Genomic DNA, 16667 nt, shown 5'->3' with positions numbered 1-16667 from the left:
TGTTCAGTTTAGTAGTTTTTTAATCTGTGAACTTGTACTGACCTGGGGAATCCTATTGCCAGGTCAGTTTTACCGTATTGTGAAGATGGTAAATAACACAGTTGTGGAGATGAAGGAGAACAAGCGGGTGGCAAGGTGGATTTAAATGATTGGCTAACATGTATGCAGACATTGAATATATGACAGTAGAACTTCATTACTGCTACATTGAATATACTTTCTAAAAATGAAGGTACTTGGCCCATAAGGCCTCTTTCACACTTCAGTTATTTGGCGTCAGTCTAAAACCGCCATTTTCCTCAAATAACGGATCCGTCAATTTTTTTTGACGGATCCGTTATTTTCCCATAGACTTGCATTAGTGACGGATTGTGACGGATGGTCGTCCGTTCCATGCGACGGATCCGTCGAAATTTGGCGGACGTTTTCTGAAAATAGACGGACATTGAAACGTTTTTTGTCAACGCCGAAATGGCGGATCGCGACGGATCCGTCGCGTCCGCCGTTCCATAGAATGGGCGCCTACGGGTGACGGATCCGCCGCAACCGTTTTTTCAATTGCGCATGCTCCAAAAAGAAGATACTTTTCCCAGACAACCCCCAAGTAACGGATCCGTCAAAAAAACGGATCCGTTAGAACCGTTTTTACAACAATTGTGACGGATCCGTCAATCCGTCACTATGTCGGTAGTGACTGACGCCAAATAACTGAAGTGTGAAAGAGGCCTAAATTGGCCGGTTGATGAGAGCCCATCAACCACATCAAGATGACGTTTCTTTGATAACCTAATATTTATCAAATATGCCTCTCCCAGGTTAAAAGGTTACAAGTGCTTTCATACAGTAAATATTACTGAATCATGGTAGCTGTGCTTTTAATTAATGTCACTGTGATGTGCACAGTGTAAGTGTTACCTCACCTGTCAGCCAAAAACTAATGTGCTAAGCCTTATAGCTATATGTCGTCTCTAGGATTTTGCAGGAAAAATTAGACCAACCAGTGTCTGCTCCACCTTCACCTCGTGACATATCGATGGAGATCGACTCACCGGAAAACATGATGAGACACATACGTTTCCTTAAGAATGAAGTAGAAAGGCTGAAGAAGCAGCTGAGAGCCGCTCAGCTACAGCGTAAGTACACCCGCTCTGTGTGTCTTGTGGTTGTCATGAGGGTCCACATGGGTAAGATATGCAAATATAAAATCCGCTCTATAATCCAATATCTCTGTGGATGCAATTTTACTAAATCTCACACACGCTGGTGCAGTGTAGATTGAACGGCCGGCCCTGCACATTTGAGCCTGTCGGGATTTTTTTTTGCAATTCTAGGCTGAAATCTGCATTCATGAATCCTCAGCATTTCTGCAGCAACATTCTTATTTGGTGCGACTTGGCTGCTGCGGTAATATAGTGCATGGACATAACCTAGTGTTAAATTAGTTATTGTAAATCCTGTATCGATCGGCATTAATTAACAAGCAAAAATGTGTCCGGTAATTTTCCTCTCTGAATAGAGTTTATAAGACGAACATTTGTATTGAGCTTTTCTCCCAATAGACTGAAAGCTCAGAATCTTCATAAAGTGTAACTTTATACATGTACTGACCCTGAATTACAGAATTCATACTTCTGCGGCGATCGTTCCGGATTTAGTATGGTTTCTCTAGTGATTTCTGCCTGTTATCGAGCAGCTTGTCCGCTGTTTATAATGACTGGATTGGCCAACGCTGCAAATCAGTGTAGGATAAGTAACGCAAATTATATAGAAAACGAAAGCTCCATTCGCTGTGACTTATGGTACTTGTATTTAAATGGTTAGTCCAAAACACAAAGTCAATTTCTATTAATAAATCTTTAAAAACGAATATTTTTTTCTAATTTAAGTACCGTATTTCCCGGCGTATAAGACGATTTTTGACCCCTAAAAATTGTCCCAAAAGTCGGGGGTCGTCTTATACGCCGGGTACGGCGTGTGCAGAGAGCGATCCTGCATTTCGGCGTGTGGTTCCCAGGATCTGGAGGAGAGGAGACTCTCCTTCAGGCCCTGGGATCCATATTCATGTTAAAAATAAAGAATAAAAATAAAAAACATGGATACACACTCACCCTCGGACGGGCCCTGGCTCTCAGCGCTGCTAGCGTCTCCCTCTGTTCCTTAGAATGCGGTGAGTGAAGGACCTTCAGTGATGTCGCGGTCAGTTGACCGGTCACCTGACCGCTCATGTGACCGCGACGTCATCGAAGGTCCTTCACTCACCGCATTCTAAGGAACAGAGGGAGACGCTAGCAGCGCTGAGAGCCAGGGCCCGTCCGAGGGTGAGTGTGTATCCATGTTTTTTATTTTTATTCTTTATTTTTAACATGAATATGGATCCCAGGGCCTGAAGGAGAGTCTCCTCTCCTCCAGACCCTGGGAGCCACACGCCGTATAAGATGACCCCCTGTCTTATATGGCAGGTATATCCCAAATTCCATATTTTATATGGATAAGTTGGGGGTCGTCTTATACGCCAGAAAATACGGTAATGGTAAAATTGCTCACCATTCACTCTGTACTGCAACTTTATGGTTCTGTTTATATTACCCGCCTCCTTTAATGATTCCTTTGAGTATCCCATCATGTACTGTGGATTCTCAAACGAATAGTCATCTGCTGGCTGAAACCGCAGTCACTATCCTCTCCATCCTGAAACTAAGCGTCAGTGGGGGGGAACTGGGACATCCGAAGCATCCGGGTGCGGTGACCCATGAATCGAGGCGTCCGTTTTATATGCTGGGCTGTGCATGCGTCTGCTGTAAAGTCCGTATGCTCGGCACGCGCTTCCTTCATCGCTGACATTCCGTGCACGCGCCTTTACTGCAGGTCCCAGCCCATGAAGCGAGGCGTCACCAATGACCTCCATTTCGTTAGCTGGGCAGTGCACATTCTCCCACCCCCGTCACCCCCTGCATTCCCTCCTTTCCGTGCTCCTGCCACTGATAGGTTTATGGATTCCTTTGCATACACTCCCATTTTTGTCCTTGAAATGTCTTTATCAGAGTCCCCGATTGTTTATCTTTACTGGGCTCGGGGTCATGTAATTTTCCGACATTTGTGGTTCTAACCTTTAGCTGCTTGTATCCGGGTGTAACTCCAGGTCCACCCAAGGCTCCACTGAACCAAATGTAACTGTGGGAATTGGGCCGTTACACCCAGAGTACAGCATTCCAGTTGGAATGAAGGTTTTGACAATTCACCCTTTATGCCACAGACAGGTTTTTATTCTGCCTTTCACACTTTTGATGTTTTTTTCGGTCCTTGACGTCTTGTTCACAAACTCCTAAAGGGCTCGTAAAAAAAAAAAAATCCATGGCCACCAGAAAATGCAGAATAAGCTAAAGAAGGCATTAATGCTGCAAGTCTGATGATAAATGAAGCTGCTGATCTTTTGCTCTTGGTTTTGCCCTTGAACACTTTGTTTTCTCTGTATTTTCAGGCGATACTTTTAGTGCTTATCAGATTGTTGAATCCTTTTATCTGATGTCATGTTTCATAAAGCGGTGGAAGGGAGTCAGCCGGTTTATAGATGGCCGACCTCTAGATCAAGTAGTTTTACTCTTGGAAGTTTAAGGGTAGATAAACTATGGGGGATGGTGTGATCTGGATAACGCCCAACATGTCTGCCTCAATGGGTAACCTCTTTCCACACCATGACTATACATTCCTGCATTTCCATGAACATTGTGGCTGTCAACTACACATGCATTTTTTAAAAAATCAACGTTCCAGAGTTGCTTTTTTTTGGGTTGCCACAACATTGCAATAATGTGATCAAAAGATCTTATCTACCCCAAAATGGTATTGATAAAAACATCAGCTTGGCACGCAAAAAATTAAGCCCTAACCAAGCCCCAGATCCTGAATAATAGACGCTGCGGGTCTTAAAAAAAAAATAAAAAAAAGAACCTAGACATGTTTGGTATCTGGAGAATCATAATAGCCATCAGTTCTAGCATTTGGTGAACATGGTAATAAAACAATTGTGGAATTACACTTTATTTTGCAACTCCACCGTGCTTTTTTCCGTTTTTTCCCGTACATTATATGGTAAAATTAATGTGGTCTTTCAAAAGTACAACTCATCCTGCTAAAAACACAAACCCTCACATGGCCATGTTGACGAAAAAATTAAAAAGTTATGGCTCTGGGAAGAAAGTTAAGAGAAACGTAAAAAAAGGAAAAATGGAATATGGTCCGGGGGTTTTAGGGGTAGGGGAGCTAGAAGTGCTTTGCCTAGAACATTATGCAGACATGGTCCTGTCTTTTCCTTTGGTGTCTGATAGAGTTCAGTGTTAGTATGGCAGTCTCTATGGCAGCCACTACATAGATAGAAGGGGCCTGGCCCATGTATATTAATGAGCAATAAGCCAGCCACCTTAAAAATATTGGAGGTCTTCATTCAGTCATCGACCTAGATGTGCTGCCGGACTATTAATCTTCTTGCCAAAGTAATGTCATCACGTTTTAAGGAAGATAAATGTCCAGCTCCATCGAATCCATGACGATAAAATTTCTTTACTCACAAACTTGTAACAGAGGGTACAAACTTCAGCACAAGCCATGTGGGTATGAATCTCAACGCGTTTCTGGAGACTAAGCTCCCTTCATGACCTCCTCTCATTATCATGATTAAGGGAGCTTAGTCTCCAGAAACGCGTTGAGATTCATACCCACATGGCTTGTGCTGAAGTTTGTACCCTCTGTTACAAGTTTGTGAGTAAAGAAATTTTATCTTCACGGATTCGGTGGAGCTGGACATTTTTCTTCTTTTGGACTTTACATGTTTGGACACAACGGGTCCGTGCTCCCGAAGCTCAACTAATGCATCACGGGTGAGCTGGTTTATTTTTCTGTCCTCACGTTTTACAATAAAATTCTAACAACTTTTATCTGATACAGACACCGAGAAAATGGCCCAATACCTGGAGGAGGAGCGCCACATGAGGGAAGAAAACTTAAGACTTCAGAGAAAACTGCAGAGGGAAATGGAGAGACGGGAGGCCCTGTGCAGGCAGTTGTCGGAGAGCGAATCCAGCTTGGAAATGGATGACGAGAGGTTACATTTCTTAGTCTATCATGACAATATATAGCAGTATTAAGCCATCATTACATTCATACCTTTCATCACAATCATTACCTACTTGTCAGGCATTGAAAAACACAAGACAGTATTCTGAGAAGTTTCATTTTTAAGCAGCTTTAGGGAATTATAGGATTAGAGTTGGATCCACCAGGTTTTTGTTGCCTTTTCAAGGAAAACCAAAGTATTGGAAACATATATATTTTTTTTAATAAAAATTTGGATGAAAATCCTCTTATTAAACGCAAGGGGTGCATACATAGATATCTCCATCTTAATTTTCAGAAAGTGTGACCTATTCTTCGGTGTTTTTTTTTGCTGGTCCTACACATAAGATTACTAGGAAAGAGTGCTCATTTGATCAATAGCTGTATCCCCCCAATTCCTCGTGGACCCACATTCATGGATCCGCCCGGCAGATATCTTCATCTCTGTAGGGTGAGAAGGATACGTTCCCGCACATGTCTGCCAGTATGTAGTGCCCAGGGAATAAAGGAGAGGCTTGCTGAAATCCGCTTTGGTTCATATTGCCCCCCGTAAAGTAATTGCGCCATTTACCACCAGTAACACGGATACGTTTTATGCACTGGTAGTAAGTATGGTGGGTGCAGATTTAAACTTATGACCTGTTGTAGTATCATAGCTCTAAGCAATTTTAAGATGCTTAGTAAAAATCATTAGATCGTTGATGGTTATGTCCATGGCCACCCTCACTGCACAGTTCATTAAATCTTCCCAGTATTGGAAGTTTCCATACAGGTTTCCCGCCTGCGTAGCTGTTACATCAGCGTTTCTCAACTCCCGTCCTCAAGACCCCACAACAGGTCATGTTTTCAGGATTTCCTTAGTATTGCACAGGTGATAATTTCAACACCTGCTCAAGCATTAATTCCATCGCCTATGCAATACTAAGGAAATCCTGAAAACATGACCTGTTGTGGGGTCCTGAGGACTGGAGTTGAGAAAGACTATCTTACATCTTCATATATTATGCAGCATGACAGTCAATATCCAACTTCCTTTCTCTCTTTAGGTATTTTAATGAAATGTCTGCCCAAGGATTAAGGCCACGAACTGTGTCCAGCCCCATACCTTACACACCATCTCCAAGTTCCAGCAGACCCATTTCTCCTGGTGAGTTGTTATATAACTGTGTAGCTGTGACTGAGCGCCGCACTGATGGGATTTATTGCTGGCCTCTGCACATGTCTAGAGCTACAAATAGTTTGATAGGATGAAATTAAAAACAAAAAAATATGTAATCAGGTTCTTGGTAGCGGGCGTCATCGGAACAGTTTGTCCACCCAATGCTGGAAAGTTATTAGAAATGTGATAGAGACAACGAATTCTGTAATTTTTAAAGTGGCCACCAAAATACAGAAACAGTATGGCCTCATCAGATGGTGTAGCATAATTTTGTGTTTCCCGAAAATAAGCCCCACCATGACTTTACAGAGTTTTTGGAGTCTGCTTAAAATATAAGCCGTACTCCAATAAGTCTTAGTTAAAGTCCGGACCTTTATATAGAAGTATAAAGAAACTGAAGGAGTCAGGCTGGTATGTGCCACATGTGCAGTGTGTGTATATACATGTGTATGTATATATACAGTTAGGGCCAGAAATATTTGGACAGTGACACAAGTTTTGTTATTTTAGCTGTTTACAAAAACATGTTCAGAAATAAAATTATATATGTAATATGGGCTGAAAGTGCACACTCCCAGCTGCAATATGATAGTTTCCACATCCAAATCGGAGAAAGGGTTTAGGAATCATAGCTCTGTAATGCATAGCGTCCTCTTTTTGAAGGGACCAAAAGTAATTGGACAATGGACTCTAAGGGCTGCAATTAACTCTGAAAGCGTCTCCCTCGTTAACCTGTAATCAATGAAGTAGTTAAAAGGTCAGGGGTGGATTCCAGGTGTGTGGTTTTGCATTTGGAAGCTGTTGCTGTGAGCAGACAACATGCGGTCAAAGGAACTCTCAATTGAGGTGAAGCAGAACATCCTGAGGCTGAAAAAATAGAAAAAATCCATCAGAGAGATAGCAGACATGCTTGGAGTAGCAAAATCAACAGTTGGGTACATTCTGAGAAAAAAGGAATTGACTGGTGAGCTTGGGAACTCAAAAAGGCCTGGGCGTCCACGGATGACAACAGTGGTGGATGATCGCCGCATACTTAATTTGGTGAAGAAGAACCCGTTCACAACATCAACTGAAGTCCAGAACACTCTCAGTGAAGTAGGTGTATCTGTCTCTAAGTCAACAGTAAAGAGAAGACTCCATGACAGTAAATACAAAGGGTTCACATCTAGATGCAAACCATTCATCAATACCAAAAATAGACAGGCCAGAGTTAAATTTGCAGAAAAACACCTCAAGAAGCCAGCTCAGTTCTGGAAAAGTATTCTATGGACAGATGAGACAAAGATCAACCTGTACCAGAATGATGGGAAGAAAAAAGTTTGGAGAAGAAAGGGAACGGCACATGATCCAAGGCACACCACATCCTCTGTAAAACATGGTGGAGGCAACGTGATGGCATGGGCATGCATGGCTTTCAATGGCACTGGGTCACTTGTGTTTATTGATGACATAAGAGCAGACAAGAGTAGCCGGATGAATTCTGAAGTGTATCGGGATATACTTTCAGCCCAGATTCAGCCAAATGCTGCAAAGTTGATTGGACGGCGCTTCATAGTACAGATGGACAATGACCCCAAGCATACAGCCAAAGCTACCCAGGAGTTCATGAGTGCCAAAAAGTGGCACATTCTGCAATGGCCAAGTCAATCTCCAGATCTAAACCCAATTGAGCATGCATTTCACTTGCTCAAATCCAGACTTTAGACGGAAAGACCCACAAACAAGCAAGACCTGAAGGCTGCGGCTGTAAAGGCCTGGCAAAGCATTAAGAAGGAGGAAACCCAGCGTTTGGTGATGTCCATGGGTTCCAGACTTAAGGCAGTGATTGCCTCCAAAGGATTTGCAACAAAATATTGAAAATAAAAATATTTTGTTTGGGTTATGTTTATTTGTCCAATTACTTTTGACCTCCTAAAATGTGGAGTGTTTGTAAAGAAATGTGTACAATTCCTACATTTTCTATCAGATATTTTTGTTCAACCCTTCAAATGAAACGTTACAATCTGCACTTGAATTCTGTTGTAGAGGTTTCATTTCAAATCCAATGTGGTGGCATGCAGAGCCCAACTCGCGAAAATTGTGTCACTGTCCAAATATTTCTGGCCCTAACTGTATGTGTGTGTGTGATGACATGATTATATTTGAATAAATGTTGATTTTTTTTTTTTTGTTTTTTTTTTTGTTAAAGAATAACTGAGTTGTAGTTCATGGGGAAACGACTTCCCCTGAATATAAGAATTAACCTATCTTTCAGAGCAAAAAATATTCTATGACCCTGTCTTATTTTCTGGGAAACACGGTAGAAACATTGTGCTAAGTGTCTTAACGGTATTCCCAGGATTGCATGTTATCCCAAAATCATGGGTTAAGGGATAACTGATAGTCTAACTGTGGTGACCCCCAATGATCCGGAGAAGGGGCATCTGGATCCACAAGAACAAAGTTTTGCAGAATTTCTTCTTGAATCGAGCAGAGTTGTGCATGCAAACTTTTATTTTGTATGGATGATGGGGAAAATCTAGTAACATGTAAAACCAGCCATTTTTCTAAGATGCTGTAGATCAGGGGACCCCCAAAACCAGTTCTCAAGAGCCCCCAACAGATCATGGTTTCAGGTAGTGTTTCTTTGGTAATGTACAGGTGATGGAATTATCACGTTTACTTCTAAGGAAATCCTGACCACATGATCTGTCGGTGGCTTTTGAGGACTGGAGTTGCTGTATATGAACTCACTAATATCTCCACAAACGTGCATTTTGTTGGCCAAGTATGGAAGTCTGTGTTTTGAGTGAAGGCAAACCGTTATCAGGAGAGTATACCCACACATGATGAATTTGCTGTGAAAATGCCCCAGCAAGTCCGCAGTAACAATATGCATCCTTTTTGCAGGTAGTGTTGTGCTTCATTGTCTGCGAAGGGTGAAATATCCACAACATAATTTGACGCTTCTAGTCCATTTACGTTGCAGGTTTTTCCTCCATTTTTAGGGATGAGGTTTCATGAAGTCTCATCCACAACGCTTGTAGCATGATAGGCAGCAGATTTTTAAACGGCAAAGCCACAGTCTGTGTGGACGTACTGTAAAAGCCATATGGAACTAAACCAGGTAAAATCTCACATGCACGGGACTAGTTCTTGCCGTCATTTCCAGTGAGTGGACAGTAGAAAAGATCCCATTCACATTAGATTAATGTTGGGGTATCCCAGACAATCTGTGAAGGGGCAGCCTTACTTTGAATACATGTAATAAGTTCTAGTGAATGTTTGTCCTGTACAACCTTGTGCTGTGTGTGACATTTATGTTCTGTGTTTTAGGCTTGTCCTATGCCAGTCACAATGTTGGCTTCACACCTCCAACCTCCCTCACTAGAGCTGGAATGTCTTATTTCAATTCTCCAGGTTTACACGTGCAGCACATGGGTTCATCCCATGGTATTACAGTAAGTAACGAGTGAAGGGGGTATACAGCTTTTAAAATGCTAATTTCAAAAAGGAACAAAACGTGTAACTTGTGGACTTTTTCTTTAAATATTCCTTTTATACATTAATTCTCCCATGAAAAAATGTTCCACCCTAAAAAAAAAAAATAGGGCTAGACCTGTTCCTACACCATAAGGACATCAGCAAACCTTCCTGGGTTTAATACGCACCCAACATCCTCAGGTTTGGTTTTGGGGAGAACTTTGATCTGGCCATTTAACCTCGTAGATACTGTAGTCAATAGAGATTACAGCATCCAGTAAAGGGCACTTCAAAGTGTTGAAAGTAGCCAAGACTAATGTATTTTTGGATGTACCCCAGAATGTTTCAAAATATTACCGTATCTTTTGCTTTGTAAGACGCTCCGGATTATAAGACGCACCCCAAATTTTGAGGAGAAAAATGGGAAAAAACTTTTTTTTAATAAATTGGTGGGGCGTCTTATAATCCATGCGTCTTATTACTTACCAGGGGTTGTGGCTGCGGTGGATCAGGGTCCCAGGGTTGTTGCTGGAGGCAGAAGTGGAGCATTGCTGCAGGCTGGGATGAGGGGGACTGCAGGGGGCTCCTGTGCTGCAGGGGGGCTCCTGTGTTGCATGCTGGGATGAGGGGTCTGCAGGGGGGCTCCTGTGCTGCAAGCTGGGATGAGGGGTCTGCAGGGCTGCGGGGGGCTCTGGCGACATTTTGTGAAAGGCCAGAGCATCCCCGCCAGTTCGTCCATGCGTTCCTGTATGACTGTCTCCGGGAAAATGGCCGCCGGAATCTCGAGAGATGAGATCTCAGTGCTGAAATCTCATCTCCCGAGATTCCGGCGGCCATTTTCCCGGAGTCAGTCATACTGGAACTAACTCTGGGAAAATGGCCGCCGGAATCTCAAGAGATGAGATCTCGGCGCTGAAATCCCATCTCCCGAGATTCCGGCGGCCATTTTCCCGGAATTAGTCACTCTGGAACGCAAGGACGAACTGCCGGGGGGCTATGGTCTTTCACAAAATGTCGCCAGAGCCCCCCGCAGCACCGGAGCCTCCAGCATCACCCGGGGCAGCAGCGGACAACCCCGGCAGTGGCGGCGGACACCCCCGTCATCCCAGCCTGTAATGGTAAGCGGTATATCCGCTTTGTTAGACGCACCCACATTTCCCCCCCAAATTTGGGGGAAATAAAGTGCGTCTTACAAAGCGGAAAATACGGTACTTGTTTTTAAAAATAAATAAAAATTGTATGGTTAAATATAAAAACAAGTGACGACTCTTGGAATGTGAGGCCAGAATGTGTTAATATTGCACAAAATGCTAAAAACTTCCATAATGCTACCAACCCATCCTTACAGCGTAAATTAATCCTTTCATGACATGCACCGTACTAGTAATGCAAAAGTAATGATTCAATTGGCTATATTTTTTTTTTCTTTAATTGTCTTAAAAAAAATACTCCTGCTGCAAAGAAATAATCCTTTGTAGAGCTTTTGACAAAAAAGGTTAACACTCCAAATGTGGCAATATAAGCAACACGAAATTCCTGTGTGTCCTGGACAAAATAAATTAGGCTTTGTCGTTAAGACGGGTAAAGCGTATCCATATGCACTGTTACATTATACACTGCTCAAAAAAAATAAAGGGAACACTAAAATCCCACATCCTAGATATCACTGAATGAAATATTTCAGTTGCAAATCTTTATTCATTACATAGTAGAATGTGTTGAGAACAATAAAACACAAAAATGATCAGTGTAAATCAAAATGAATATCCCACGGAGGGTCTGGATTTGGAATGATACTCAAAATCAAAGTGGAAAATCAAATTACAGGCTGATCCAACTTCAGTGGAAATGCCTCAAAACAAGGAAATGATGCTCAGTAGTGAGTGTCCTCCACGTGCCTGTATGCTCTCCCTACAACGCCTGGGCATGCTCCTGATGAGGCGGCGGATGGTCTCCTGAGGGATCTCCTCCCAGACCTGGACTAAAGCATCCGCCAACTCCTGGACAGTCTGTGGTGCAACATGACATTGGTGGATGGTGCGAGACATGATGTCCCAGATGTGTTCAATCGGATTCAGGTCTGGGGAACGGGCGGGCCAGCCCATAGCTTCATTGCCTTCATCTTGCAGGAACTGCTGACACTACAGCCACATGAGGTCTGGCATTGTCCTGCATTAGGAGGAACCCAGGGCCAACCGCACCAGCATATGGTCTCACAATGGGTCTGAAGATCTCATCTCTGTACCTAATGGCAGTCAGACTACCTCTGCCAAGCACATGGAGGGTTGTGCAGCCCTCCAAAGAAATGACACTCCACACCATTACTGTCCCACTGCCAAACCGGTCATCCTGAAGGATGTTGCAGGCAGCAGATTGCGCTCCACGGCGTCTCCAGACGCTGTCACGTCTGTCACATGTGCTCAGTGTGAACCTGCTTTCATCTGTGAAGAGCACAGGGCGCCAATGGCGAATTTGCCAATCCTGGTGTTCTGTGGCAAATGCCAAGCGTCCTGCACAGTGTTGGGCTGTGAGCACAACCCCCATCTGTGGACGTCGGGCACTCAGACCATCCTCATGGAGTCGGTTTCTAACAGTTTGTGCAGACACATGCACATTTGTGGCCTGCTGGAGGTCATTTTGTAGGGCTCTGGCAGTACTCCTCCTGTTCCTTCTTGCACAAAGGCTGAGGTAGCGGTCCTGCTGCTGGGTTGTTTCCCTCCTACTGCCCCCTCCACGTCTCCTGGTGTACTGGCCTGTCTCCTGGTAGCGCCTCCAGCCTCTGGACACTATGCTGACAGACACAGCAAACCACCTTGCCACAGCTGGCATTGATGTGCCATCCTGGATGAGCTGCAATTCCTGAGCCACTTGTGTGGGTTGTAGAGTCCATTTCATGCTATCACGAGTGTGAAAGCACAACCAACATTCAAAAATGACCAAAACATCAGCCAGAAAGCATTGGTACAGAGATGTGGTCTGTGGTCCCCACCTGCAGAACCACTCCTTCATTGAGTGTTTTGATGATTGCCAATAATTTCTATCTGTTGTCTATTCCATTTGCAGAACAGCATGTGGAATTGATTGTCAAATAGTGTTGCTTCCTAAGTGGACAGTTTGATTTCACAGAAGTTTGATTTACTTGGAGTTATATTCTGTTGTTTGTGTTCCCTTTATTTTTTTTAGCAGTGTATATAGATCATATAGGGGGGACCTGACCAATACAAGAGTACAAAGGTTCAGGTCAAGTTTAATTCCTGTGTTCCCACCAGTAGATGCTTCTGCAGCCCCTAAACACATTAGACCACAACTCTTTTTACTCGTTTCTCGTTTTTGGACAACAGTTTAGCAGTTATCAGAGATGTGAATGCCTGTAAGATTATGTGCAGACGGTGGTGGGGTCATTGTCATAGCCTTACTAAGGAGTCTCCATTTTTAGGGTTAGAGGTTTTTGGTGTGTAGAGATTCCAACAGTTGAGGGCCAAAACCAGTTCAACTGCAAAATAAATGGGCCTTGGCACTCACATGAAATAATTAGTGTTTGTCTACGTAATACTCAACATAATTATGTGCGAGGGTCAGGTTCTACTTTTTGTCTGATAAAATATGCTCATATTTAACTTTTGGTTTTTTTTTGTTTGTTTTTCCCCACCAGAGACCCTCCCCTCGAAGGAGCAACAGCCCTGACAAGTTTAAGCGTCCCACTCCACCTCCATCTCCAAACACTCAGACTCCGGTGCAGCCTCCACCCCCGCCACCTCCTCCGGCACAACCCGCTGCCCCGTCAGCTGCATCTCAGTCCGCCACTTCCCACAACTCAGCGCATCCTCCCTCTCAGCCCTAGTGCATGTCCTCCGCAGTCTCTGCATCTTGAGTCGGACTCATAACATGGAACAGTTTACTCAGAGCCAAAGGCTTACTTGTCATATTCGGATTTGACTTTATTTGCACTGAGGTTACATAGGCTTCACTGTCTAATTGTGTTGTAAGTGTCCGTCCCAGACATCAGCCAGTGTTGTGGGTCTGACGGCGTTAACCTTCCCACACTGTTCCCGTTCCATGTACGTTAATATCCTGGCTGGGGACGCTGCTCCTCTAGTGAGCAGGGCAACCTTACTCAATGTTATATCATGCTGCTCAAATGCTTTTTCTTTAAGGCTTTTAGGTTTATATAATAAAAGGGATACCTTTATTTTTTTATTTTTTTTTTCTCATGGATTTTGCATAAACGCTCTAAAGCATGATGGTTTGATTATTTTTTTTTTTCTTCTTGCTTTTGGAGAGTAGGGGTTTGATTTTTAGAAAGTATCCCGTATATGATAAATCACTACATGCAAGTAGTCTTAGGCTGCAGCTGCTGAGAGATGCACATCTTCTGCCCGCACACAGTGGAAACTAGTAACGCCAAGCCTGTTTTGCTGTCTGAGAGCAGAGCAGTGATCTGATATAACAGCATGTCTCCTATGTTGCAAAAAAGTAAAATTATAAAGGCCTATAAAAGCACAGTGTTAAATGTACAAATCATGTGCTAGTAAGAATGTGTTTATGGCTTTACGGAGGTAGGTTCAAGTTATCCAGTGCCTGTAACTCACATACATCTACTAGCTAGCTATACATAAACCAGACACGGCGGCGTCCATCGCGCACAAACCATGACTGATGCAACAATCACCAAACCAAATCCTCATCTATTAATGACATGGTAGTAAAATGTGGGAATCCTTGTTTAACTATGTGGAATGTATTGTTAATGGATCTTAAGATTTAATTGTATCAGTTTTAGGTGACTCTTATCCTGTAAGCTGTCCGCAAATCCATTTCTATCACTCACAGTATTTAGCGTTTTTTTTGTTCCATTTTTTTTTTAATTATGTATACACTTGGCTGTACAAGCTATAAAAAAAAAAAAAAATTATATCTTGGCAGTTTTTTTGTTCCTTAATTGCGCAAAGTATTTTTAATGATTCACGTAAAAATCAACCTTGAAAATACCCTTGAGATTGAAATTTTAGCAATGTACTTGGCAGCACATGAATTCATTTTGTATTGCTTAATAGAAGCAGGACAGGTTAACTATGGAAGTAGCACAGCTTGGCACTAATGAATGCTTATTCAGCAGAATACTGTTAGCCGGTACAATGTATAAAGAATTATTTTGAGTACAATTTTTTTTTTTTTCATTTAGCACAAATAAATTGTTTGGGTTTCACTTTGCAGTGGATCACTGTGTCTTTATTATTGTCTCCCTTTAATTGGACATGAGCTGATGTAAACTCCATTTTAGGTTTAATGGGGTATTTCAATCTCTTAAGATGCTATTTCAATATGTAGTAGGTGTAATAATAGCAAATCCCTCCAGTTAGAAATGTGGTGTAGTTCTTCTGATTCACTGTTGCTTACTTTATGTGCAGGCATTGCAGTAACTTGGGTATCCATGGTTACGACCGCTCTTACGACCACTACGCTCGCTCATTACTAGCAAGTCCTAATATACTTACTGATTGCCATCTTATCCAGTTTCCAGTCCTGTTCTGGCCCACATGACCGGCCAGCAGATTAGCTGGATTATAAAGGGGTTTATGCTGGAGCTGAAGTCGCTTTCTAAGGCTACGTTCACATTTGCGTTGTTGGGCGTTGCGTCGGCGACGCAACGCACAACACATGCAAAAACGTGTTGTTTTGTGACACATGCGTCCATTTTTGGCTTGATTTTGGACGCCAAAAAAATGCAACTTGCTGCGTCCTGACGCTTGCGCCAAAAATGACGCATGCGTCACAAAACGCAAGACAACGCATGTCCATGCGCCCCCATGTTAAATATAGGGGCACATGACCTATGCGTCGCCGAACCTGCGCCCGACACAACGCAAATGTGAACGTAGCCTTAGTGTAAGGCCGGGTTCTCGTAAGCGAATGTAGAGTCTTTTGTTCTATGTGCAGGAAAACGATTTTCATCCGTATGCCATTACTGTCCATTTTTTTTTATGGCTGTGTGCCACCATGCAAGTCAACGTCGACCCAGCATATCTCGATAAATTCACCATTTGGCTAATATGAGCGTGTATGTATGTATGTATATAATAAATATATATATATGTATGTATATAATAAATATATATATATATAGTGCAGTGACCAATGTTACAGCCAGGGGGCGCTGCGTGTGCACTTCAAGATGCACTTGGAGGCATAGTTGTGATGAGACAAAGTCCGGCAGAATTGTAGATGGCCGGTATGTGTGTCGCAGAGGAGGTCACTCTTCGCTGTCAGTCTAAAGTTATGTTATGGTCTGGGACCTGTAGTCCCACATGTAAATGTGTAAGTTCTAATGGGAGATTGGCAGGGCTAGTCATGAGAGATGGGAGGGTCAGACTAGCCACACACACCCACACTCCCACCCAGGGGAGTGGTTACAGGTATGTAATGTGACCAGGGTGTGGGTCACATGGTTCCTGTGTTTGGATCTGAATGGTGCAAGTGCAAGGCCCTGGAAGCCTGTGTTGGATAATCCTGGGATTTCCTGAATAGCACATGGTGGGACTTTGCTACTGGTGGCCTGGGCATTGAACGGTCCCAGCTGGGGATGGACGTCCTGAATAGTACCCGGACTGGCCACCTGTGTGATCCTGTGTAACCTGGGTGTTGGGAGGTCCTGGGAGTAGGACCGGATCCCTGAATAGCACGAGGTGAGGACCGGGATCTGCAGAGCCAGTGACAGCTACTGTGTGGGGAAGCTACAGTCCTTCGGTGGGTCTGGACTGACTGTGTGCCAACCAGGCAAGTTGGTGATCCATGTGAGGCAGCTTACCCGGAGGAGTGGACTGACAAGCTTAATCAGTTTTGTAAATTAATGAAAACATGTTTGGAAGCAAATTATCCAGGATTGTGGCTCTATGTTCGTTTTTTTTTTAAGGGAAAGTTGTTACGGTATTATTGGTGG

The 16667-nt window shown here is 43.3% G+C and overlaps 1 protein-coding gene across 1 annotated transcript in view; it reads left to right on the top strand.

Moving 5' to 3' along the window:
* Window positions 1–14943, top strand: part of CCDC6 (coiled-coil domain containing 6) — a 54758-nt gene extending 39815 nt beyond the window's left edge. Inside the window, exons 5-9 of the mRNA XM_069753570.1 lie at window positions 973–1133; window positions 4942–5098; window positions 6156–6256; window positions 9584–9708; window positions 13383–14943. Of these exons, the coding sequence (XP_069609671.1) occupies window positions 973–1133; window positions 4942–5098; window positions 6156–6256; window positions 9584–9708; window positions 13383–13571 (733 nt within the window). The 3' untranslated portion in view covers window positions 13572–14943. The remainder of the gene's footprint in view (window positions 1–972; window positions 1134–4941; window positions 5099–6155; window positions 6257–9583; window positions 9709–13382) is intronic.
* The last annotated feature ends 1724 nt before the right edge of the window (window positions 14944–16667 follow it).

Source organism: Ranitomeya imitator, chromosome 2 (assembly GCF_032444005.1).
Source record: "Ranitomeya imitator isolate aRanImi1 chromosome 2, aRanImi1.pri, whole genome shotgun sequence".
Taxonomy (NCBI): domain Eukaryota; kingdom Metazoa; phylum Chordata; class Amphibia; order Anura; family Dendrobatidae; genus Ranitomeya; species Ranitomeya imitator.
The sequence above is the reverse complement of the archived record's forward strand: the minus strand, read 5'-3'. Positions and strand labels throughout refer to the sequence as shown.